Here is a 24,698-nt window from a genome sequence, read left to right as displayed (position 1 = left end):
CCACATATTATTATTGCCTTCATTGATTTTTTAAGTGTTTTTATTTTCTCTCCCTTTCTTCTTTAAGGCTTAAATAGTTCCTTCCTTTACTCCTATGTACAAGCTAATAGGAATTAAAAATTATTGGTCTGGGCCAGTTAAAAAAAAAGATAAAAATGTTCCCATGTTGCTATAATGCCATGGATTCTCTTGAATGATACCTAGATAATTTGAATATCTTCCAGATTTCAAATGTAGATAAGTGTTTGGTTTTGTTTTAGCTTAAAGATAATCCTTACATAATTTTCATTGCGTTATAAAGTAACATCCAAAGAAGGGCTCTCTCGTAAGGTCTCTTTACTGAAGTCTTTATGTAAGCCACCCCTGAGGGTTTCTTACACTTGCAGTGATTAAAATAAACCTCACCCTCTATGACTCCAATGTACTGCACAGACCACCTGATGCATGGACCAGTAGGGAGCTAAATATGCTTCACCACAGTAACACTTTGCATTTTTGTTCTGCTTTCTCATCACCCTCCTGCCTGCCCCCTTCTGCAAAGCTGCCCCTGCCCAGCAGTTTTATTCCACCTTTGCTTTGCATGGAAATAACTTGGCTTACATCAACTGTGTGTGTGTCCTGTGTGACTGTCTCTAATTTGGGTTGCCATGCATCACGTTTTAACTTTGGACTCACATTTACGTTCAGTCACAACTGTCGTTTCCATCGTGTGTCTTTCCTTTCCTTTATCCTCCTCCTTGGTCTGTCTATTATGTCTCTGAACAAGGAGGTTCCTCCGAGGAAAGGGCCATGCCTCTCAGCACGAGATGTGTGTCATCGTTAGGTGTGGATTTCCCTCAGATGAAATGCCAGTCTGCAGCTGATTCTGATGTGTTTTCTGCCATGGCTGTATGGTGGCCGGGCCATGCAGACCAAATTCCAGACCTGTGGGATTTAAAAATGTATGAACGTAGTTGGGTGCGATTCTGAATTTGCTCCAACTGGCTTTCTCAGGGAGGAAATCGAGTTTCTGCAATTTCTAATGCTTTTTTTTCTTATTTTTTTCCCCATGGTTTTTTGTTATGTTTTATTTTCTGACATTGATCTGTGACATCTGGACAATCTTGAGATACCTCTGTGTAATTTCACTGCGCTCTTCCTTTTGATTTGTGACTTTTTTATGTATGTCTTGAGTATTTGTGATAGCTTTGTTGTATGTATGAATGTGCTACAAGTGAGAAAATTAAGCAAGTTATTTCCTGCTCATTTTCCTTTTCAGTCATTTTTTTCCCGTTAGCCTTGCTTTGCTCTTGTTCCTTGAGACCTTGTGGATCCACCATCCCCATTCTGTTGCCCCCCTCCACCACCAGGAAAAGACGCTGTGTTGTTTTGGTCCTGATTGCATTTGCCAATATCTTTTTTGATTTCCATTTTACTTTCAATGTTTTTCATTCACATCGAAGATGATGGGACAGAGTCATCAGAAACATCTGTCCTGAAAAGCCACCTGGTTAATGAAGTTCCTGTCTTAGCAAGTCCGGACTTGCTCTCTGAAGTTTCTGAGATGAAACAAGACTTGATCAAAATGACGGCCATCTTGACCACAGATGTGTCTGATAAGGCAGGTTCTATCAGAGTGAAGGAGCTGGCCAAGGCCGCTGAAGAAGAGCCAGGTGAACCGTTCGAGATTGTTGAGAGGGTTAAGGAGGACCTAGAGAAAGTGAATGCAATCCTGAGAAGTGGAACCTGCGGGAGAGACGAAGGCAGAGTACAGAGTTCTCAGTCTGAGCAGGAGCTAGAAGAGGAATGGGTCCTAGTCAGTGATGAGGAAATTGAAGAGGCCAAGCAACATGCACCTGTAGAAATCACTGAACAGCCATGTATAGAAGTCAGAGCAGACAGGGAGACCAAGGTCAAATCAGCGAAGGACTCCACTGAGCTAGTGAACTACCTTACAGATGACCTCAATTCATACACTTCTCCTCATGAAAAGAAGCCACAAGCAGCTCGAGAAAAGTCAGGGGAGACAAGTCAGGCTTCCGCTGTTGGCAAGAGTTCTGAGAGTAATAAAGGGAAGGCTGCACCAGCAGAGGAGAAGCAGAGTGCCCAGAAGCAGCCCAAACCCAGCCTGGTGATAAAAAAGCCAGTTCGGAGGAAACTCAAAGAAAAGCAGAAACAGAAAGAGGAGAGTTCCCAAGGCAGCGAAGAAACAACTGAACTCAGGAAAGGTAGTTCCGAGGAGTCGGTGGATGAAGAGCGAGGCCTGGCCCCCGAACCCCTTCCCACGGCCAAGGCCACCTCTCCTCTGATAGAAGAAACTCCTATTGGTTCCATAAAGGACAAAGTAAAGGCTCTTCAGAAGCGAGTCGAAGACGAGCAGAAAGGTCGAAGCAAGCTGCCGGTCAGAGTCAAAGGCAAAGAGGACGTGCCTAAAAAGACCACGCCCAGGGCGCACCCTGCTGTGTCACCCTCTTCAAAGTCCTCCCCTTCCTCTAAAACTGAACGGCACTCTACCCTCTCTTCCTCTGCAAAAATGGAAAGACACTCGCCAGTGTCACCGTCAAGCAAAACTGAGAGACACTCACCAGTGTCGCCCTCAGCAAAAACCGAACGACATTCGCCAGTATCATCAGGTAAAGCTGAGAAACATTCACCTGGATCCCCCTCAACAAAAAATGAAAGGCATTCCCCTGTGTCATCTCTAAAAACGGACCGACACACACCTGTGTCACCTTCAGGCAAAACAGACAAACGTCCACCAGTACCATCATCTGGAAGGACAGAGAAACACCCTCCAGTGTCGCCCGGGAGGACGGAAAAACGCTTGCCAGTTTCACCTTCTGCGAGAACCTCAGAGAAGCAGGCACCTGTGTCGACTGCTGGGAAAAATGAAAAGCACCTGCCTGTGTCACCCGGAAAGACAGAAAAGCAGCCACCTGTCTCTCCCACCTCCAAAACAGAACGAATCGAGGAGACCATGTCTGTCCGGGAGTTGATGAAAGCGTTCCAGTCAGGTCAGGACCCCTCTAAACACAAAACAGGACTCTTTGAGCACAAAGCAGCAAAGCAAAAACAGTCCCAAGACAAAAGTAAAACTCGGGTAGAGAAAGAAAAGGGGCACACAGTAACCCAGAGAGACTCTCAGAGGGTAGAAAATCAGACAATCAAGCGTGGCCAGAGATTTCCAGTGGCAGCAGCTTCAGAATCCAGAAGATTCCGTTCTTCCACCATCACTGTTGGGCTCAGGACAGAAGATCCAGTCCGAGAAAAGTTTGAGAAAGCCCCCATTATTAAAACACCTGAGCCGGTTCCATCAGTGGTAGCAGAAGAAAGCCGTCGGGGCAGTGAGACCCTTCAAGACAAGATGGCAGATGAGCAAGGAGACATGGACCTTCAGATCAGCCCAGACAGGAAAACCTCCACTGACTTTTCTGACATCATCAAGCAAGAGTTAGAAGACAATGACAAATACCAGGAATTCCGCCTCACTGAGGAGACAGAAAAGGCTCAGGTTCACTTAGACCAAGTCATCACGAGTCCTTTCAACACAACATTTCCACTCGATTACATGAAAGATGAGTTCCTTCCAGCTCTGTCTTTGCAGAGCGGTGCTATGGGTGGCAGTTCTGAAAGCCTGAAACAGGAAGTGGTAGCAGGCTCGCCCTGTGGCAGCCTGATGGAAGGCACCCCTCAGATCAGTTCGGAAGAGAGCTACAAGCACGAGGGCCTAGCGGAAACGCCCGAGACAAGTCCAGAGAGTCTGTCTTTCTCACCAAAGAAAAGTGAGGAACAAATTGGAGAGATCAAGGAAGCCAAGGCAGAAACACCCGCCGAAATTCCTTCAGAAAAAGAGCTTCCTATAACGGAAGACATTACCGATAGTCCTGAAACACAAGGTGCTGTGGTCACAGGGGCTTCAGAGCCTTCTACTGAGCATTTTCAGAAGGAGTTCACCCAAGACCCTTCCCAAGATGTATGCTCCAAACAAGATGGTTGCCCGAGCAGCCACAGTGTATCATTAGCAAATGAAACGTGCCAGGCATTTACTGAGAAAGGGTCCTGTGATGAAAGTCAGCTCCCCCTTGTTAGTTCAGCCTCTAGGCCACAACCAGAGAGTGACACTCAGGAATCCACTACTCCCTCCGAGGTGACAAAGGCCTTCCCACCATCTGATGCTTCTGTGAAGACAGATGAGGGAACAGAACCAAAGCCCCAGGGAGCCATTAGAAGTCCCCAAGGGTTAGAACTTCCACTCCCTAGCCGGGATAGTGAGGTCCTCAGCCCAGTGGCTGATGAATCATTAGCAGTGAGCCACAAAGACTCTTTAGAAGCCAGCCCTGTGCTGGAAGATAACTCCTCACATAAAACTCCCGATTCTCTCGAACCAAGTCCTCTAAAAGAGTCTCCTTGCAGGGATTCCCTTGAAAGCAGCCCAGTTGAGCCTAAAATGAAAGCAGGAATTCTCCCAAGTCACTTTCCTCTCCCTGCAGCTATTGCCAAAACAGATCTTGTTGCTGAAGTGGCTTCCATGCGTTCTCGGCTGCTCCGAGACCCTGATGGTAGTGCTGAGGATGATAGTCTTGAACAGACATCACTCATGGAGAGCTCAGGGAAAAGCCCCCTCTCCCCTGACACTCCCAGCTCTGAAGAAGTTAGCTATGAGGTCACACCCAAGGCTTCAGATTCAAGTACCCCCAAGCCAGCTGTGATTCATGAATGTGTAGAGGAGGAGGACGCTGAAAACGGGGAGAAAAAGAGGTTCACACCAGAAGAGGAAATGTTCAAAATGGTAACCAAAATTAAAACATTTGATGAACTTGAGCAAGAAGCAAAGCAGAAAAGGGATTACAAAAAAGAACCCAGGCAAGATGGATCCTCTTCAGCCTCGGATCCTGATGCTGACTGTTCGGTAGGAGTGGATGAACAGAAACAGATGGAGAGCATGGATGATGAGAGTGAGGTCCCTGTCGTGGTGACTTCAGAGAGCAGAAAAGCGTCTTCCTCCTCCGAAAGTGAACCTGAGCTGACCCAGCTGAGTAAAGGTGCTGACTCAGGACTTCTGACAGAGCCAGTTATTCGAGTGCAACCTCCGTCTCCCCTCCCATCCAGCGTAGACTCTAATTCCAGCCCTGAAGAATCACAGTTCCAGCCTATAGTTTCCAAACAGTACACTTTCAAGATGAATGAGGAGACTCAAGAAGAGCCGGGTAACTCAGAAGAAGACAAAGATTACGGATCTCGTTTAGCTGAAGACAGTCAGGCTCGTTCTACTGATGGTGTTGATAGGTCTTCTGATGATCTGGACAGAGAGACTCGTCCGTCAGATACCTGTGATGGCCACGGTTGTGAGGCTGTGAGTCCTAGCAACTCAGCCACCCTTGCCTCCCTAGGGGTTCAGAGTCCAACATCTAACAATGCTGATGAGCAGCTGGCCATGGATAAAGGGTCACTGGCTCCCCAGGATACTTGTGAAAATGACCCAAAAGGAAGAGAGCTTGATCCTTCTGAAGGAGAATCTACACGAGCAGATCTCCCCAGTGAAAGCTCTTCCTTGTCTTCTTTGTCTCATTGTGCAGTATCTGAAAGAAAGGAATCAGCTGAAAAATTACCCTCTCCATCTTCCACTGGAAAAGTAGAGGTCACAATAACTGATCAGACTTTGGAGAGCAGGTCAAAGGACTGTCTCACTCAAGACTCATCTACCACAACTCAAACAGATAGGTTTGCCGTGGACGTTCCAATGTCTGATTTAGCTGAGACTGATGAAAATTCTGACCCTCAAATAACCAGCCCCTATGAAAATGTTCCTTCTTCATCATTTTTCTCTGGGGAGGACAGCAAAATACAAACGGATACGTGTCGTACCACAGTGGTTTGTTTACCTGAAGTGTATTCTGTTGTCATCAGATCCTCTGCTGAGGATGTTGTAACGGCAGCCTCCTCTAGCAGAACCGTCTCCAGCCAAGAATCGAATTTTGAGAGCCATGACCTGGAAACTGAACCCGAGCAAAACAGTACCCTGTGGGGCACACAGCAGTCAAATGGACCTTCCTCATCCGTGTCCCCCACTACAGCAAATGCGCCAGCAGTCATCGGTGAGCAAGTGAGCAAAGTCATCATCACGAAAACCGACGTGGACTCTGACTCCTGGAGTGAAATCCGTGAGGATGATGAAGCCTTTGAGGCTCGGGTGAAAGAGGAAGAGCAGAAGATATTTGGCTTGATGGTAGACAGACAGTCACAGGGCACCACCCCCGACACCACTCCGGCTAGGACCCCCACTGAGGAGGGGACCCCGACAAGTGAACAGAACCCATTCCTCTTTCAGGAAGGAAAGCTGTTTGAGATGACCCGGAGCGGTGCCATCGACATGACCAAACGGTCCTATGCGGATGAAAGTTTGCACTTTTTCCAAATTGGTCAAGATTCCACTGAAGAGACTCTCTCCGAAGACCTGAAGGAAGGGGCCACAGGGGCTGAGCTGCCACAGCTGGAAAACACACACGAGTCACTGGAGCTTTCAGAATCCAAAGAAGCCGTGGATGATGAGGGAGAATTACTTCCTGATGATGGGAGTGAGGAAATAGAGGAATCAGCTGCCTCAGATCATAACCTTGACTCCCAAGTGATGATTTCAGCTTCCTCAGAAACGCCCACAAGAGACGCTATATCCACAGCAGTTGAGGACCTCCCTACCGTGCAGTTGAGTGACACATCTTCTCTGAGCACTGTGAAGCAGAAGCCTTGCCCTGCCTCTCCCCAACCTGTTGTTCAGTTGGACTTGAACACAGTCACTAGGTCTGTTCATTCAGATCGGGATGACGAGTCCCCAGACACTTCTCCGGAGGAACAGAAGTCTGTGATTGAGATCCCTACTGCACCCATGGAAAATGTGCCTTCTGCTGAAAGCAAACCTCAAATTCCTGTAAGGACTCTCCCTACTTCAGGCCCAATCCCTCCATTGGTGGAGGATGAGAGCGCATTTTCTGATGAGTTCCCATCTGGTATGGATGAGGAAAGTAAGGATGATGAAGCAAAACCAAAGTCCAAAATCCCCATCAAAGCACCCACCCAAAGACCTGAGTGGCAGCTCTCCTATCCAGACACATCTCTCCAGAAGACAGCTGTTCCCCAGGGACAGGGCACACTAAGCAGAGCAGCAGACGGTAGAAGCAAATCTGAATCAGATGCTAGTCCTTCGGATGCTAAGACCAAATGCCCAGTAAAAGCCAGAAGTTACATTGAGACAGAAACAGAGAGCAGGGAGAGGGCAGAAGGGTTTGACTCAGAGTCCGAAGAGGGGGCCACAAAACCAAAGCTGTTTGCATCCCGATTGCCAGTTAAGAGCAGAAGCACCCCATCTTCTAGCAGGACAGGCATGAGCCCCACAAAAGAGAGTAGGGAGCATTTCTTTGACCTTTATAGAAACTCCATAGAATTCTTTGAGGAGATTAGTGACGAGGCTTCCAAATTAGTGGACAGGCTCACACAGTCAGAAAGGGAGCAGGAGCCACCTTCAGATGACGAAAGTAGTAGTGCCCTAGAAGTGTCAGTCATTGAGAACCTGCCACCTGTTGAGACTGAGCATTCAGTTCCTGAGGACATCTTTGACACAAGGCCCATTTGGGATGAGTCCATTGAGACTATGATTGAACGCATCCCTGATGAAAATGGCCATGACCGAGCTGAAGGTATTTGCCAGCCACTGGGATTCCCTGTGCTACGCATGTCATAAATTTGATAGAGATTTTTTTTTTGTAACGTTTGTTTTATTTTGTGATTTGTGTCTCATTTTCTTTAAGCTTTCTGTAGTGGTTAATGTGTTTGTGTAAGCCCTTTGTGTTTTGTGCTTTTTCTGTATACTCTTGTCTGTGAAACAATCTCAAGATTGAGTAATGAGAATGCTTATCAAAAACATAAACATAACCAAGCAACGGGGGACTTTGCCTTTCTTTAGCTGCTGCATGTAAAGCCATACAAGCTTTGAGTTTTGTTGTTCTGAAGTCCCAGGCTTAGCCTCAAGTTAAATACTTTTTGCTTTTACGCATGAGCATCTGAGTTTCATAGCACAAGGACTCAGTGCTCTGATTTCTTATCTTTGTGAACTTTAAATAATCAGTGCATTCAATTCTGTCATGATTAGGAAGCCCTTTGCTCAAAAAGTTTGCTCACATCCTAAAATTCTAAATATTGTGGCTCTGTTGTGTTAATTCAGAGAGGTTGGCTTTCAGATACCGTGGTAACCAAATTAAGCAAACAAACCTAAGGTAAAAATCTACTTTCGATGTGTGAAGTAGATGGATGATGAAAGTGTTCAGACGAGACTCAACAGACAACAAAATCTCAAACTTTGCACGATGTGAGGGAATGATGACTCCTGGAATTGTAAAAAAAAAAAGGAAACCATGGGTGGCTTTGAGAGGTAACCTGCAGGCTTCCACTATCTCTAAATGAAGACTTATTCCTAAATGTGTGAGACATAGGATTTCCTGTAGCTGCCCATCAATCTACAGTAGTTAAAAGGGAATAGGATGAATTCTAGTTTGTGAGAGTGAGAACTGGTATGTCTTTACTTAGGAACCGGCCACCAGAAACTTTGTCTCAGAAGCAAATATCACACCAGCATGACATACAAAGTTCAAACGCCTTTATCTTTTGCCTTCTTCCAAGGTCATTAGAACAGTGTTATTCCTGCCATGCTGGTCAGTCTGACCATGACTGAGATAATTCTTAGTACTTTCTTTCAGACAGGACCTGGTAGTGATTGACACCTCCACAGGCATGAATAGTAGAGCCCACCCAGTTACCCCACTTCTATATCCCCTTTGTGTGATTTTTCTGGTGTTTCATGTGCAAAATAAGTATGCAGCTTTTTCAAAAAGGTAAAAGGAAAGCCCTGAGATGACTAGACATTCTGTTCGGTGATTAATCTTCATTAAAGGGATGTGGAAGCAGGTGGTTTTCACAAGTCACCACATGGGATTCATTCCCCATTCTACCCACAGAAATCAGAAAACACACCACTTCATATGACCTAAACTATGATAGCTAATTTGTGCAACTATCAGATATTTGGTCAAGTGACTTCCTTTCTCGGATGATCAGTACTTTGGTTCCCGGACTGTCCCAGATACTCTTTGGCCATTCTGTTTTTGACCTTCTGTAGATCCCCAAGATGAGCAGGAGCGGATTGAAGAAAGACTGGCTTACATTGCTGATCATCTCGGCTTCAGCTGGACAGGTAATTGGTTTTCTACAGAAACAGTCCTTTAAAGATTGTTTTTCTTGAGGAAGACTATAAGGAATAGTGTGAGGAAAACTCTGTGAGTTGAAAAATCCGACTGCAATGGCTCATGGTACAGCCTGGGCATTGGGTTCTCAGCAGTTCTGGAATTTAGAACTTCAGATTTGAAGATGCTGAGAATAAGCCCGTTTTTCCATCCTCTTACAGTCAGTAAGCTGTGGGAAGATGCCCAGGTTTCACACCATTTTACATTCAATTTTTATAATCTTTTGTTTTTGTTTTCCTGAGACAGGTTCCAGACCAACCTGGAACTCACTATACACCTTAAGCTGACCTAAACTAATGGTAATAACCCTGCCTCGTTGCTGGGAATACAGGTGTGAGCTACTATGCCTGGCAGTTTTTATAATATTTGAGATGTCACCAGGGCTGTTTATTTTTGATGTTGGGTGTCAGGTGTCTTCATAGTAAAAACATGTGCTTTGGGTGAATGTTAAAACACACATGAATGACATGTTGAACCAATTTTTTTTTTGAAGTAGGGGCATTGAAACATAGAATGTATGTTCAGTAATTTTTTAACAGAAAGCAAATTCTGCCGGGTGGTGGTGGCGCACGCCTTTAATCCCAGCACTCGGGAGGCAGAGCCAGGTGGATTTCTGTGAGTTTGAGGCCAGCCTGGGCTACAGAGTGAGTTCCAGGAAAGGCACAAAGCTACACAGAGAAACCCTGTCTCGAAAAAAAAAAAAAAAAAAAAGCAAATTCTACTATCCATACTGTTATTTACAAATCATGATTTATAAATTTAAAATTTATTTTCATCTGCCTGTGAACTTAATATTAGGCAATATTATAGCCTAGCTTGCTTTCATGTTTATTATTTTTAACTCTGATTTACTTTCTTAAGTATCACTTGGATATGCTCCACTGAGACAAACAGTGCAAAGTTATTATTCTTCTATCAGTTTCTTAAAGTTTGGGAAGGGAATAAGAATCCATCTATTCTCAAAGATGATTGATCATTTTGAATAAATGACTGTAAGCAGTAGGAATAGCCATTTTCTCACATTTGGTAATTTTAGAATAATATTGAAAGACAAGATACAAGGATTTAGAGGAGAGAATGATACCAAAATATCCCTGGTTGGCATATTAGATATGTATTACTTTCCTTGAATATGTATGTATCCACACATACTAAGTGTATTAAGTATAAAGGTGGCAAAAAATGTAAACCTTATAACCAACCAGAATGAGAGCAAAGGAAAAGGAGCTACATCTCTAAAATAGAATTACTAGGTCAAGGATATTTTTAATATTGAAAGATAACCAGGTGGGCAATAGAAGTCATTGCTTTTACACATAAATGCATACCTATTCATTACAATAACATGCACAAGCATCAAATATTCATATAGAATGTTAATAGTAGAATAAAGAAACTTTTTGTAGGAGGTACATTTGAGACAGGGTTTCTCTTTGTAGCTCTGACCATTCTGGAACTCACTATGTAGTCTAGACTGGCTCAAACTCACAGAAATCCACCTGCCTCTGCCTCCTAAGTGCTGGGATTCAGGGTGTGCACCACTCTGCCCAGCTTTTAAAAAAAAATCTTTTTGACTTCTACCCTACACCAGTTTAATGTTTCACAGACCTTTCCTTCATGGACATCAAATTGAGAAAGGAGCGTATTTGATCACTGTAAATTAACTACAAATGTTTGTACATGTTTCCAGAAACAGGATTTGTAGAAGTTAAAAATCTATAAAAGTGTGAAATGCTCTGTTTCTCCTGTTCAGTCATTTATTTTTCATTATCTTGATTAAAAATCTAAACAAGTGATAATAATCTGATCTCCATTTACATTTTATCATCATTCTTTCACCTTTACTGTTTCTACAAGGCAGTAATGAATTCTATATCCAATTTTAAGGGGAAGAGATTGCTAGTCTTAATATATCAAAGGTGAGTATGGGTCACTTCTAATCCAGATGCTCATATCAGCACAAGACCATGTTATTTACACATCCTGAAGCAAGGTGTGGGGACTCAAACCTGAAGTCAGTGTGTCGACAATGTAGCATTTTGTTGTTGTTATTTTAGAATTAGCAAGAGAACTGGATTTCACTGAGGAGCAAATTCATCAAATTCGAATTGAGAATCCCAACTCCCTTCAAGACCAGAGCCATGCCCTGCTGAAGTACTGGCTGGAGAGGGATGGGAAGCATGCCACAGGTAGGTGGGAAATGCTAAGGTAGAGATGTTGGCCTGAGGTGGAAGTGGATCACCCAACGATCCCGTTCTTTCACAATCAGTAAGGCAAATTGTCAAAAGCCATCAATTTTAAGAACCTCTGTCAGTGGAGGCAAACAAGCTACTGTCCTTTTAAAGAATAATCTTGTCCCACGAGAAATCCGGCATAGTATGTTTGTGAACAGTGCCAAGTGTTTGGCAATGATACCAGCACCAGCTGCCAATGGAAGGTTCACCGAGAACTAACAGTTTCTAAGTATTGGTTAATGAGCACAGTTGTGTGGTTGTAACTATTTATGGGTCGTGTACTGCCTGCAGTTCGCATTCCCATTCCTCTCTAGGAATGGGGGAGGGGAACCAAGTAGATACTCTATATGATGACTGATATGATTATGACCCTGTGGAATAAAATGGGAAATGAGATAGACCATGGCCACCACACAGCTTCAGCCCTTCCTTTCATGTCTCTGTGAAGCTCTGCCTTCATATCTTTTACTGTTTGTTTTTCCCACATCTGTTTTAGCAGCATTGACAGACTTAGCCAATAAAAACAGGAGGGTACTCGATTGAACTTAAAAACAAATATCTTTTAATATAAACATATTCCACACAGTATTTGAAATATAGTTAAAGTCTTTGTTTTGACCTAGAATCCAGATTGAGCTGTGCCCTGTGTCTTATCTGGCAACTCTTCCTTCAGGGTTTGTAGTATGTAGAGTCCATTCATTGCCATTTGCCTCTATTTACAAAGGACCTGGTTAGTCTTCGCCAGGTTCTGGTATAAGTACCAAGAACTTAGTAAGGCAACTGAATGAAGGAGATCCTAGAGTGAGTACCTCTCACATGTAAGGATTGCTTTTGTCTAATGTCTCAGATGCTATCCTCATTGAATGCCTCACCAAGATCAACAGGATGGATATTGTACATCTCCTGGAGACCAACACAGAACCCCTCCAGGAGCGCTTGGGCCACAGCTATGCAGAAATGGAGCAGACCATTGTACTGGACAACAGTGAAGGTCAAGCAATGTCTCTTGGGGATAGGGGATGATGGAAGAGCTGGGCCTACTGCCTAAATTTTTTAAGGCAACAGACTGTAGCCTTTGTTGATGATGTATTTACTTCCATGCCTCCTTAGTTTCTTTCCCTGTCCTTTTGGTACTGCCTCTGCTCATTCTTCATTGTCTTCCTACCATGGATGGCCCCTCCAGTTCCTTTTTCCTCAGTTCCTTGAAGAACACTTCTGATACTTATAATTTTTTGATCTACTTTACCGACTTTTATGTTTTGCACCAAGACATTATTACCAGTAGCTATATGGTTCCTAAGCACTACAATACTTAGGCATCCCAGTTCCTTCTTTATTTCTGAACTGATAATTCTTCAGACCCACTGGAGCCTTTGGCCACTGGTTCTATGACCTTTAAGTGTTCATTTCTACTGAGTTCATTATCACTTGTTTTCAGTCCATCTCTCCTCCCCCATTCTTTCCCAACTCTGACTTCCACCCCTCCCCCCTGATTCCTACTTTCACGTCTTCCTTCGAATCTTCATGAACATTTCTCTTCCCCTTATTTTATCTTACTTGATGAGCACACTTCAGATTTCCTAGAAACATAGGATTATAAGTAAATCTCTACACCTTTTCACCATAAAATCTACCAAGATGCGATGTCTAAGCATACATACACACTCTGCCTTTCTTCCTGCCACAATACACTAAACTCCCTTATTTGCATCTTCTTTTGTGCTGAATTGCATCCTCTATCTAATCAAGGGCTTCACTCCTACAAATATCCATTTGGCTCTTATAGTTGGAACCGTGTCCAATGCCATTACATTTTAAGAGCCCTGTCCTTGAGAGAACAAGAAACTGAATAGCTCTTCCGAGCCTGGGTATCCCCCTCCGTGTGTCTGCTTTGTTTTTCTGTCCATTTTGTAGGAAACCTCTTCAAGAGAGAGGCTAGAATGTCCTGCTTCTTCTTCCCTCCTCTTCTCTTGAGACCTCTGTATGCTACTCCAGTCCATCTTGTAAAATGCGGTAATTCTTTCCTCGTCACCAAATTCTCTCTGTTTAAATTCCTCCACACCTTGGTAGCATATGATGAAAGTAATTCATCTTTTTTTTTTCAAACTCAATTTAGATGTTTTCTTCATCTCCTTTCCTCACCCTGACCCCGCTTGGTCTCTCAGTAACTCACCATTGCTCTGGATGTAGTGAAATTCCTTAGCCCCATGTAAACACTTCAACCTAAAAAGAGTCCTGAACACCAAGGTGTCACGGATTCTTCTTTCCACTTTAACTCTATGACTTGACTGTCACAGGAGATACCTGCTTATCCTTAGGATTCCTTCACACACATTATCACTAAGGAAGCATAGTGGCCCCGTCACCATGTGTCTTCTCCGGTCTCCTCTCAGTGGTCAGCGCTAAGTCAGGCATGGCATCGTGTTCCTCTCTCTAGCAAATGCTCCTACAGCAGCGTGCGGAACACCGCAGTCCTTACCAAACAGACCCCCAGTGTAAGTGAGGTTCCTAAACATGTTCAATTGTTCTTCCCTTCAGGCTTTTCAGTACTTCAGGAGGAGCTCTGTGCTGCCCGGCACAGGCAGAAAGAGGGGCAGGTGGCTTCCAAAGAAAGCGAGGCCAGTGACCACCCACCCATGGTCTCGGAAGAAGACATTTCTGTCGGTTATTCCACATTTCAGGACTGCATCCCCAAAACCGAGGGGGACAGCCCAGCAGCAACATTCTCTCCCCAAACGCACCAGGAACCCGTTCAACAAGATTTCTCAGGGAAAATGCAAGACCAGCAGGAATACTAGTGAGTTTCAGAAGAAAGTCTGTTAAAATGCAACGCCAAAGAAAAGCTACTGTGACAGGAAAGTAACAATAATCTCACAGTGACTCACTTGTCACTATAAGCTGGGCTATAGAAAAACCGGAACAGTCAAGATACATAATTGTGATGGTGTTGTATGGCACCATCCTACCTGAGCCAGCTTCCAGTTCTGTGACCTTGAACAATTCCAAAGTGCTCCAAGTCTTCATTTCCACATCTAGATACCATAAACATTATACACGTGTTACTTATTTAGCAGGGTCAGGGGCCAATGATAAGCCAGTGGATCACCTTTGCAGTGTACTCCTTGTGAGCCATAATCACTACTTGTAGGATTGTTGTATCTCATCGGAATGCTTCCACATGGTGCCGTGGCTGCCCTGGAGTTTGACCGGTGATGGTGCAGGAATGGCAGCCCATGAGTACTTCAGCAAAGCTGTGTAGTATCTAAGTATGAAAACATCAGTGTGGTATCACTCGTGCAAACAGAGTGCAATACCATTAGTTTGAGACAGGGTGGAGTTAGAGTAAGGATAGGGAGGGATTGCCTGCTTGAAAGAAGCCCTAGAGAGTCATTTAGCTCAGAACTTTACCAGGTAAAGGTAAAGCTGCCCGAGTGACACGGGCTATCCAGGAAAGGAAAACAGCTCAGACGAAGCAACCTTAGTGCGTCGAGAGCTGACAGACCAGTACTTCCGTTGACATTGAGTTTCGTTCTCTTGTTCACTGGCACATGAGAAGAAAGAGACATGAAATGCTTTCTTCTTCGCGGGCACCTTCTTCCTTTACCTGCCCATAGGGTCCGAGGGAGAGCATACAGAAATATGTAAGGAAAAGAAAGATGGAGAGAGTAAAATGTGGGAAGACCAGGACTGTCAGAGAGGCATTTGGGCATTTGTTTTCAGCGGCAGGACAGACAACTACTGGATACAGAGCAAGGAGTGGAAAAGGGAAAGGATGTTCTTATTTCCAGTCTGAGGTTGTGAAAGGCTGAGCGAGAGTTACTGCAAACTGCTAGGAAGTGCCAGTGTCAACAGGTCCTTCCATCAACTAGTAGACGTACAACTATGTTCACTTATGTTTGTAATTATACTAACTACATCAACACAGGTTTATTTCATTCTGATAAATTTTCTTGCTTTCTTCAAAAGCATTATCTATAAATATTTGTTATGTAAAACTTTTTTTTTTCACATTTATCGTGTATGTGCGTCTCTCTCTGTGTGCATGCTTGAGTACATACGGTCTTGGCTATCACGAAGAGAAATTTCCTTTTCCCTTCCAGTGCTCTTGAGTTGCAAATGGACTTTTCTCTGTTCCAGCGTGACAACACCAGGGACAGAAGCAGCAGAGACTCAAAAGGCCACAGCCGTTCCTGGCTCTCTCTGTAAGACTCCTGAGGATGTCAGTACCCCTCCTGAGGAAGCAAAGCCTTGTCTCCAGACCTCAGTGACCAGTGAGCATTCTTCTCCCATTGTGCAAGAACCCGAGGAGGCTCCCGAGCCCAAAGAGGAGAGGTCTCCAAGGAAGACCAGCCTGGTGATAGTGGAATCGGCAGATGACCAGCCACAGGTCTTGGAAAGACGCGATGATGATGACGTGGCCTTTCAAAAGGTCGGGCTTTCCTTCCTTGGTGTGTGTGTCCTTCCTCCCCTGTGCCGAAGTTCCAGAGCTTTCTGGTTTCTGTTTCTATTGATGGTTCTTTTATTTTTTTATTTTCATATTTTTACTTTGAAACTAAAAAGGCTTATCAGATAAGTTAAACTGGGACATGGGAAACTCCTAAGCTTTGACAGTCTGAGAACTTGGAAATCTAGAGGAACTAGTTAGTACATAGTTCCAGTGTTAGCTGTTGGACTGTGAGTCCCGATTTCATCACGGAAATTCTTCTGCTAAGAAAAATGACCTGTAGTAAGACAACAGTGAGGCAGAGCTTTGAAAAACTAGTAGAGTTATGTGTGATGGTATTGATGAGCAAATCTACTGGAAGTCTGCCAGTGTGATGCTGGACCCACAGGATGTATGCATCGTCAGGAGATGAGATCTCTCACTGGCTTATCTGGGGTGGTTATGCTCACAACCCAAACTTCCTGCAGTGAGAAACGTATAACTTTCTTTAAAAAAATTAGTGTGTGGGGGGGAGTTGAGTTTGTGTGTGTGTGTATACATTGTACACACCACAGTGCAAGTGTGGAAGTCAAAGCTGGTTCTTTCCTGCTTCCTTATGGAGTGTGGTGACCCAGTTCATCAGGTCTCCACAAAAATACCTCTGCCAAATGAGCCATTTTGCCAGTGTAATTTTCAAATTAAGATTCCTCAGATTTTTTTTTTTTTTTAGGAATAACTTAGGAAAACAACATTGTGCCTGAACGTGTTGACATCTTTTGTTGTTCAAATGCCTGCCTGTGGCAAGAGAGTGTATGAGAGAGTTATCTTTTGTCGTAAAGTGAAGTTTGAAGGTTGTGAGCAGAGGTCCAGGCTGGCTGAAGAGATGCTTTTAAACCACGGATTCTCAAAATGCAGTCTAGATTGCCCGTAGACCTCAGCCCTGACCTAGGAGCTTGCTCCTCCTCACAGCTCCTCTCCCTGAAGAAGCCGGAAAAATGGAGTGTGAGCAAATGCCTGCATTTTAACTGACCTCCTAGTTCACTCTCATCCACAAAGAAGGTGTGAGAGTGCTTGCCTTAAACCTAATGTAGTTTTCATTAAATCAGAAATTATTTTTCTGAAAAGTAAGAAATTACTTTTTGAAAAGTAAGAGTTTCAGAAGTATTTTATGTTCTAAAATGTCTTTTAAAACATTATTGTGCTGGGCAGTGGTGGCGCATGCCTTTAAACCCAGCACTCGGGAGGCAGAGTGAGTTCCAGGCCAGCCTGGTCTACGAGTGAGATCCAGGACAGGCACCAAAACTACATGGAGAAACCCTGTCTCAAAAAAAGAAATTATTGTAAAGCTTATTAGAAAAACTTTGTTATAGAAAAGACTTGAATTTGGAAGGAAGTAGTGCAGCATACTTTGGACTTAAGATCTCCATCATAAAGAATCTGAGGGTGACATCTGAGATCAGATTTTCTCTAAAACCACACCTAAAATAAGGAGAGCTCTGGGTGGGCGGGCATGGGCTCCTGCCATTTATCTTAAAGAATGTGGTCATTCAGTGAGTGAAGTTTTATTCCACGCTTGTCTTTGCCCAAAACTCTCATCTCAAGCTCTTGGCCTAATTGAATACTAGAAAAAGGTTTTGTGTATCTGTCAGGCTAAAAAGTTACCAAAGTTAACTGGAAAAAAATCCATAGATATTGTGGAATACAGACTTGAAGGTCTTCTGAGATTTCATATAATCTGGATTGTGCAGACATGTTTTGAGCCACTGTGCATCCTAGCTTTGCGCAGCCTCTTCTTAGCTCAGTGAATTTCTAATTGTCCCTCAGACACTTCATTAGTGAACCCTGAACATGTCATTTTAGTTACTTTTCTGGCTGACCATATTGCTAGCATCAGGTTCCTGATTGTATAATTAATGTATAATTTGGTTTTTCATTTATATCTTTTTCTTTAGAAAAGAACCCTGAACATGTCATTTTAGTTACTTTTCTGGCTGACCATATTGCTAGCATCAGGTTCCTGATTGTATAATTAATGTATAATTTGGTTTTTCATTTATATCTTTTTCTTTAGAAAAGAACCCTGAACATGTCATTTTAGTTACTTTTCTGGCTGACCATATTGCTAGCAGCAGGTTCCTGATTGTATAATTAATGTATAATTTGGTTTTTCATTTATATCTTTTTCTTTAGAAAAGAAGATTGTAGAGCTACAGCTTGGGTGTTTTGAGACATTAAACCAATAGAATGTACTCTTTCCCTTAAAAAAAAATGTCATGCCAAGCTGAGCATGGTGGTCCATACCTGTCATCCCAGTAACTCTGAAGGCATCAATGCAGGAGGATCATAAGCTTAAAACCTGTGTGGGATACAGCATAGCTTGATTTTGTCAAAAACCTTAGAAGGGAAGAAGGGAGGGGAGGGGAGAAAAGGAGAGTGGAATGGAGGAAGGAAATCATGTTCCATTAGGAAAAACTGACTCTGTTTATGACTCCTAAGGCATATTTTCTGATCTAAAATTATGTTCCTAGCCTCATCTCTGGCGTTTGGTCAAACTCATAAATGAGAGTATTCTCTCAGTGTCTCTGAAAAATGAGTCTAATATTATTCAAAGTTACAAAGTTTGATGCCAGGAAAATGTACTACTAACTAATAGCTACAGGAAATTGGACTTACTGGAGAAAGCCCTGCTACAGATACGAGCTGTCCTGTGGATAGGATTAGGATTCCTTGCCTAGTTGCCTAGTCTAGGCTGATCCATGGATCACAAGTGTTTAGTGTGCTGCTTAGGTCCTGTGTTTTCACTCAGCTGTTATTAATCGTTTTAAGTATAGGACTCATGTGAGAAAAGCTGTCTCTCCGGGACCAGTTTTGACAGGGGCTCCTCCAACCACTCTCAGATTGCAGAATTTCATTATGATTCTGGAAACAATAAGACTGCATCCTTATTGAGGCTTGAGATCACCACACATGTATTTTTTCCCCTGATGATTTTCTACCAACATTTCCCTGCATAGAATTTCAGAATATAATATGGACAAATAAAGAAACAGTGGTAAAGTCACTCAACAGCAAATTAAACAAAGTGATTCAGCTAGGTGCGATGGCACACATCTGTAAACCCAGCACTCAGGAGTTTGAGACAGGATGATTGCAAGCTCAAGCCAAGTGGTCTACCAAGTGAGATCCTATCTCCAAGAAAAAATTTTTGAAGTTGTTGGTGGCACACACCTTTAATTCCAGCACTTGGGAGGCAGAGGCAGGCAGATTTCTGTGAATTTGAGGCCAGCCTGGTCTACAAAATGAGTTCCAGGACAGCAAGGACTGTTACACAGAGAAACCCTGTCTCGAAAAACCAAATAAAAATTTTTTGATTAAATTTTTTTTAACTAAAAAATAAAACCCAAAACAATGATTCTTACATGCTTCCACCAGGAGCTAACAGAGGAATTAGGGGAGCTGGAGGCCAGCTCTGATGAGGAGGCCATGGTAACTACCAGGGTTGTCCGGCGGAGAGTGATTATTCAGGTACTCACTGTTAAGGTGCTGCACGTTGGGACAGTCTGTCCTTCGCTGAGAGACCCCTGGAACAAGAGGCTGAGCATGCTCTGTAGGTAGTGCATGTGTGGAAAGCAGCTCCCGCCTTCCTTTCTCATTTGTAAGGGAATGCAGAGCCAAGGATGTTTGCGGCCCTCCTCCAAGACCCAGCACGCAGAAGAAAGAGTTGGCTTCTAGGGTTCCACCTGCCTCTCTTCTTGCTTATTCATTTTTGTTGTTTGATTAAATTTGACCTAACTTTGGTGAGATTCTCCTGAGCATGTTTTTTTTTTTAATATACTTGCTTAATTTTTTTTTAATTAATCAAACTGACAGGATTTTGCATCTCAGCAATACTTCGCAACATGACCTCTGGTTTTCTAACATTCCTCACATCAAAAGCACCTGGACTTAGTTCCTCAGGACAGTGCCAGACACCTAAGTAACACTTTTCTCACACTGTTTAGGGAGATGATATGCCTGACATACCCCCAGAAACTGTCACAGAAGAAGAATATGTTGATGAGAATGGACACACCGTGGTGAAGAAGGTACTGGCCCCTGGCTCTGGACAGGGCTATCTTCACACTTCCTGTTTATATGTTATCGCTAATGTGGGTACCCTAACTCAAAACTAAGATAGACACACCAATGTGTTTCAGGTTACCCGGAAAATCATCAGGCGGTACGTATCTTCTGACGGCATGGAAAAAGAGGAGATAATGATGCAGGGAACACCACAGGAGCCGGTCAGCATCGAGGATGGGGACAGCTATTCCAAAGTGATAAAGCGTGTGGTATTGAAGAGTGACACCCAGCAGTCAGAGGTGAGGCCATCCCGAGTTCACTGTGTGTAGAGAAAGACAGAACATAGGCAAAAACGTGCCGGTTCCCACTGAATCTCGGTTTCATGTGGTCATTGTACATTGTCTCTCTTTGGTTCTTTTCATTTCTGTGTTGGATTTCATTCATAGATGATGACAGTAGGAATCCAAAGTCAGACTGTAAGAGAAAATATCTATTTTTTGGCCAGGCATGTGTCATGGAAAGACTGTGTCCAAATATACTGTAAATCTTGGCCGCCTCATTGGCACACCAGCCTTCCAAGGGGCACTTAGATATGTGTCTGAAACTTCTGCACTCAGGGTCCTTAAAATTATGATCTGGAACTCTGAGCTTTACACAGTTTATCACTGTTTTATTTTCCTGTTTGAAGGCAAGAAACCACCACACACATTGGTTCTCTTATACAATACACAATTTGAAATCATTACTGTTCTGCATTTATTTATATCTTCAAAATCATATGATTATAGGCACAAAGCCGTCTAGTCATCTAGTTTGATTTCTTATAGCTTTTCAAGCTCTCCCTTCAGGGGCTGACTTTATCTTCATGTTGCAATGGAAATAAATTAATTGTGGGAAAGAGATCAAGCCCTGTTTGCCAATCTACATTGTACCTGTCAGCCTTTTAGAATTCTGACTGGTAAGATTTTATTCAAATGGCCCATTAACTGGTTCAGTGCTGTGGTGATATACCCTTCAATAGATCAGTTGATGAGAAATGTTCTGAGTTACCGTTTTTTGTTTATCTGTCTTGTTTTTTTTTTTTTTTTTTTTTTTTTTTTGGAGGGTAACATTACAACCATTTTATTTCACAGAAATGTCATCATTTGTTCCGTTTTGGCCATTGGGAATTGTCTGTTATATGTCCTTCATTCATTAGGTGACCTTGTCTGAACCCAGCATTTTGTCCAGTACCTCACAGTTTCAGGCTGAACCAGTAGAAGGCCGTAGAGTCAGCAAAGTTGTTAAAACAACAGTGGTACATGGAGAAAGGATGGAGAAAAGCCTGGGAGACTCTAGCTTAGCCACTGACCTTCCTTCAGCCAAAGATGACTTTGAAGAGGTATAGAAGCATTTTGTGTTTGTTTTCCTTTGACGTGCATTTCATGGTTACTTTGTGTTTGGAAAGAAAAGCATCTGTCACTGTGTCATTTCATACACAGGTTCATGGAAGGTGTTAGGATAATTCAAAAGACCAGATTTCCCTCTTGAACAATTTGTGTGGTGAAGTAATATTTCTTCAGCCCAGTGGTATTCATTCATGTCACCCAAAGGGCTCTTTAAAATGCAGGTTGCTAAGATTCATTCCTGCTGGGGCAGAATCTGAGTCTCCAGAGTTGGGGCATGAATTTCTATATGTCTGTTAAAATTACAAAGCTAGATATGGTGGCTTAGGTTTGTAAAACTGGTACTGAGGGGCTAAGGCAGAATGCCACAAGTTCAAAGCTAGCTTATGCTACAAAATGAGTTCAGGCCAGCCTGGACTTCTTTGTGGCATCCTGTCTCGAAAAAAAAAAAAAGTGTAGATCATAGTTGCAGAATTATCTTAAATGCTTAAAGTAAAATGCTATAATTTGTGCCCTCTACTGCACTTACTCACATTACACCTGGGGATGCAGCTATATTTTAGGGTGCCTGTGTGGCTCACATAAAACACTGACTGGGTTTGTCCCCAGGTAGTAGAATAACAGCACAACAATAACAATTATTAGTAACTGTATTTAAGTAGCAGATTAATGTATCTGCATATTAAGAGCAAACTTTCTTTTATTACTTTGAGTTCCACACATTTGACTTCTGAGATGTTCAAAAGTGAATTGTCTAAGTTGTACACTGGACCCTATTTCCGGTTTTGTCTTTGATCATCTCATTTGTCATTCAAATCTCCACAATCAAGAGGAGTATGGAAAAAAAAAGGAAAAATTTAAAGTCGGTAAGCATAGATGTTAGTTTTAAGCTTTCGACAATGAGTATAAAAATATCTGGGCACAAATGGAATTTTAAAGACTTGTTAAATGAAACTCAATACCCATATGAGCTCATAGGAGTTATTTGCCCCCGGAGACCTCTTTCTGTACCACTGGAGTTAGTAAAGCAGTAGACTAATTAGTAAAGCAGTAGACTAAACAGTAAAGCAGCAGATTAACCAGTACTGCTTTACTTGAAAGTCCGTGGTCTATGAGTCAAGTCTTCTTTTCTCTTTTTCTTACTTCAGGCTTTGGGTTACACAGGGAGCCACATGAAAGTCCATTTCCCCAGTTTAGTAGAGAATGAAATCCTGAAGGAGGATGGATCAATAATTAAGAGGTTTGGGTTAGCACTGGGTGATGCTTGGCCAACTAACATGATACAAACAGTTTCTAATGCTAAAAAGGAATGGTAGAGCCCTTCTGAGCTGCTGGCTGCCCTGTGTGAGAATGCATGAGTCAGGCATGGGTGTGTCAGTGTGCTGCCCCTAGCGTTTCCATTGATGCTTTGAATTAATACTGAGACACAGTGAGGGTGAGACATTAGTTTGTGCAATTTGACTTTCTGGGTTCAAATTGCCAATATAGTTGGAGCTAAGCAGGTGGGAAATACCACTGTGTCGATAGATTTGGAGACCATAGGAAGAGAAATCTAATCAATGGCACAATGATTAACTTGGCAACTAACTATATCCAGCTCAGTCTTGCTCTCTATGGCTTTGGACAGTACCTGCTTTTCACTGTTAACAAGTGCCATGATGCTGCGTGGGAGTGGCAAGGAACAAGAGTCTGAGTTTGATGTCGAAGGTCCTGAATGTACCGAGTGTTGCTGAAAGCAGCATTAGTAACAGCATGCGCAAACAGGAAACAGCCTTTTCCTTGTGTGTCAGAGGATGTTTGCTGCAAGGCACAGTGAGCTGCCTGCACCACAGCAAATATGATGTCTGAACTAGGCATTGCCTCTGTCCTCTCTCTCTGCCTTTGGTCCTCTAGCACCATTGTCAGCATCAGTACTCCCACAGACCTGGTCCCCTAGCATCATTGTAGACATCAGTACTCCCACAGACCTGGTCCTCATTGTAGACATCAGTACTCCCACAGACCTGGTCCCCTAGCATCATTGTAGACATCAGTACTCCCACAGACCTGGTCCTCATTGTAGACATCAGTACTCCCACAGACCTGGTCCCCTAGCATCATTGTAGACATCAGTACTCCCACAGACCTGGTCCCCTAGCATCATTGTAGACATCAGTACTCCCACAGACCTGGTCCTCATTGTAGACATCAGTACTCCCACAGACCTGGTCCTCTAGCACCATTGTAGACATCAGTACTCCCACAGACCTGGTCCTCTAGCACCATTGTAGATATCAGTACTCCCACAGACCTGGTCCTCTAGCACCATTGTAGATATCAGTACTCCCACAGACCTGGTCCTCTAGCACCATTATAGACATCAGTACTCCCACAGACCTGGTCCTCATTGTAGACATCAGTACTCCCACAGACCTGGTCCTCTAGCACCATTGTGAACATCAGTACTCCCACAGACCTGGTGCTCTAGCACCATTGTCAGCATCAGTACTCCCACAGACCTGGTCCTCTAGCACCATTGTGAACATTAGTACTCCCACAGACCTGGTCCTCTAGCACCATTGTAGACATCAGTACTCCCACAGACCTGGTCCTCTAGCACCATTGTGAACATCAGTACTCCCACAGACCTCTCAGTTCCTCAGTGAAAGATACAATGGGAACCCAAGTTATTGTTGTGCTTCTCATCTTATTGAAAATTGGAGAAAGATGGTCATGTATAGTACTCCATCAGGCTATTTTAAGTTTCTGGAACATAATAATTAAAAGAGTAAAATTAAAGCTTCTGCCACCATCCCGCCTTCTGCTCAAATGTGGAAAACAGCAGCAGCTATGAATTTAGAAGAACATAATTGGTCACCTAGAGCTTCTAAATGCCATGTGAATTGAAGATAAAATGCTTCTTCTGTTCTGAGCATTGAACTCTTTTGTCCGATCATTCAGATGAAACTATACAGCCTCTGCAAACCTTGGCATCCCGGGATCTTTGAACTGGAACAGATCTGGAGAGCAGTCTGACTCCCTGTCTCCTTGCAGTGGTGGACACCACGCTGGAGATAGTGACAGAAACCTTGCAGTCACACTGCCAGTCAATGTGGGGCTCAGTGGTGCACAGCCTTGAGTTCATACACTACTGAAGTCATTTTATCATATACATGCATACACACGAACATCTGCACACATTTGCAGAAAATTTTTAAACAATGTCCCAGGCTGTAGGCCTGCCCCCTGACACCAGAATGATGGAACCTTCTTCTGATTCCTAATGGAAAGAGATAGATATTTGCCTATACTGGAGTAAACAAGCAGAAATGACTGGGGCAGCCAG

The 24,698-nt window shown here is 43.4% G+C and overlaps 1 protein-coding gene across 50 annotated transcripts in view; it reads left to right on the top strand.

Moving 5' to 3' along the window:
- Ank2 (ankyrin 2) overlaps positions 1–24,698 on the top strand; it is a 596,871-nt gene that overhangs the window by 568,423 nt on the left and 3,750 nt on the right. For 20 of the 50 annotated variants that reach the window (XM_052731652.1, XM_052731651.1, XM_052731649.1 and 17 more), the window contains 8 exons: positions 9,146–9,220; positions 11,327–11,458; positions 12,351–12,494; positions 14,042–14,300; positions 15,641–15,932; positions 19,928–20,011; positions 20,123–20,287; positions 21,187–21,369. In XM_052731652.1, the coding sequence (XP_052587612.1) occupies positions 9,146–9,220; positions 11,327–11,458; positions 12,351–12,494; positions 14,042–14,300; positions 15,641–15,932; positions 19,928–20,011; positions 20,123–20,287; positions 21,187–21,369 (1,334 nt within the window). Of the gene's footprint in view, positions 1–1,442; positions 7,671–9,145; positions 9,221–11,326; positions 11,459–12,350; positions 12,495–14,041; positions 14,301–15,640; positions 15,933–19,358; positions 19,452–19,927; positions 20,012–20,122; positions 20,288–21,186; positions 21,370–22,521; positions 22,614–24,698 lie in introns of all 50 variants that reach the window. The other 30 variants (XM_052731611.1, XM_052731615.1, XM_052731610.1 and 27 more) reach the window with 5 other exon arrangements.

The sequence above is a fragment of the Peromyscus californicus genome, unplaced genomic scaffold, assembly GCF_007827085.1.
Source record: "Peromyscus californicus insignis strain IS unplaced genomic scaffold, ASM782708v3 Scaffold_9__1_contigs__length_137607984, whole genome shotgun sequence".
Lineage (NCBI taxonomy): Eukaryota > Metazoa > Chordata > Mammalia > Rodentia > Cricetidae > Peromyscus > Peromyscus californicus.
Note: the sequence above shows the minus strand (reverse complement) of the source record. Positions and strands in the feature narration are given on the sequence as shown.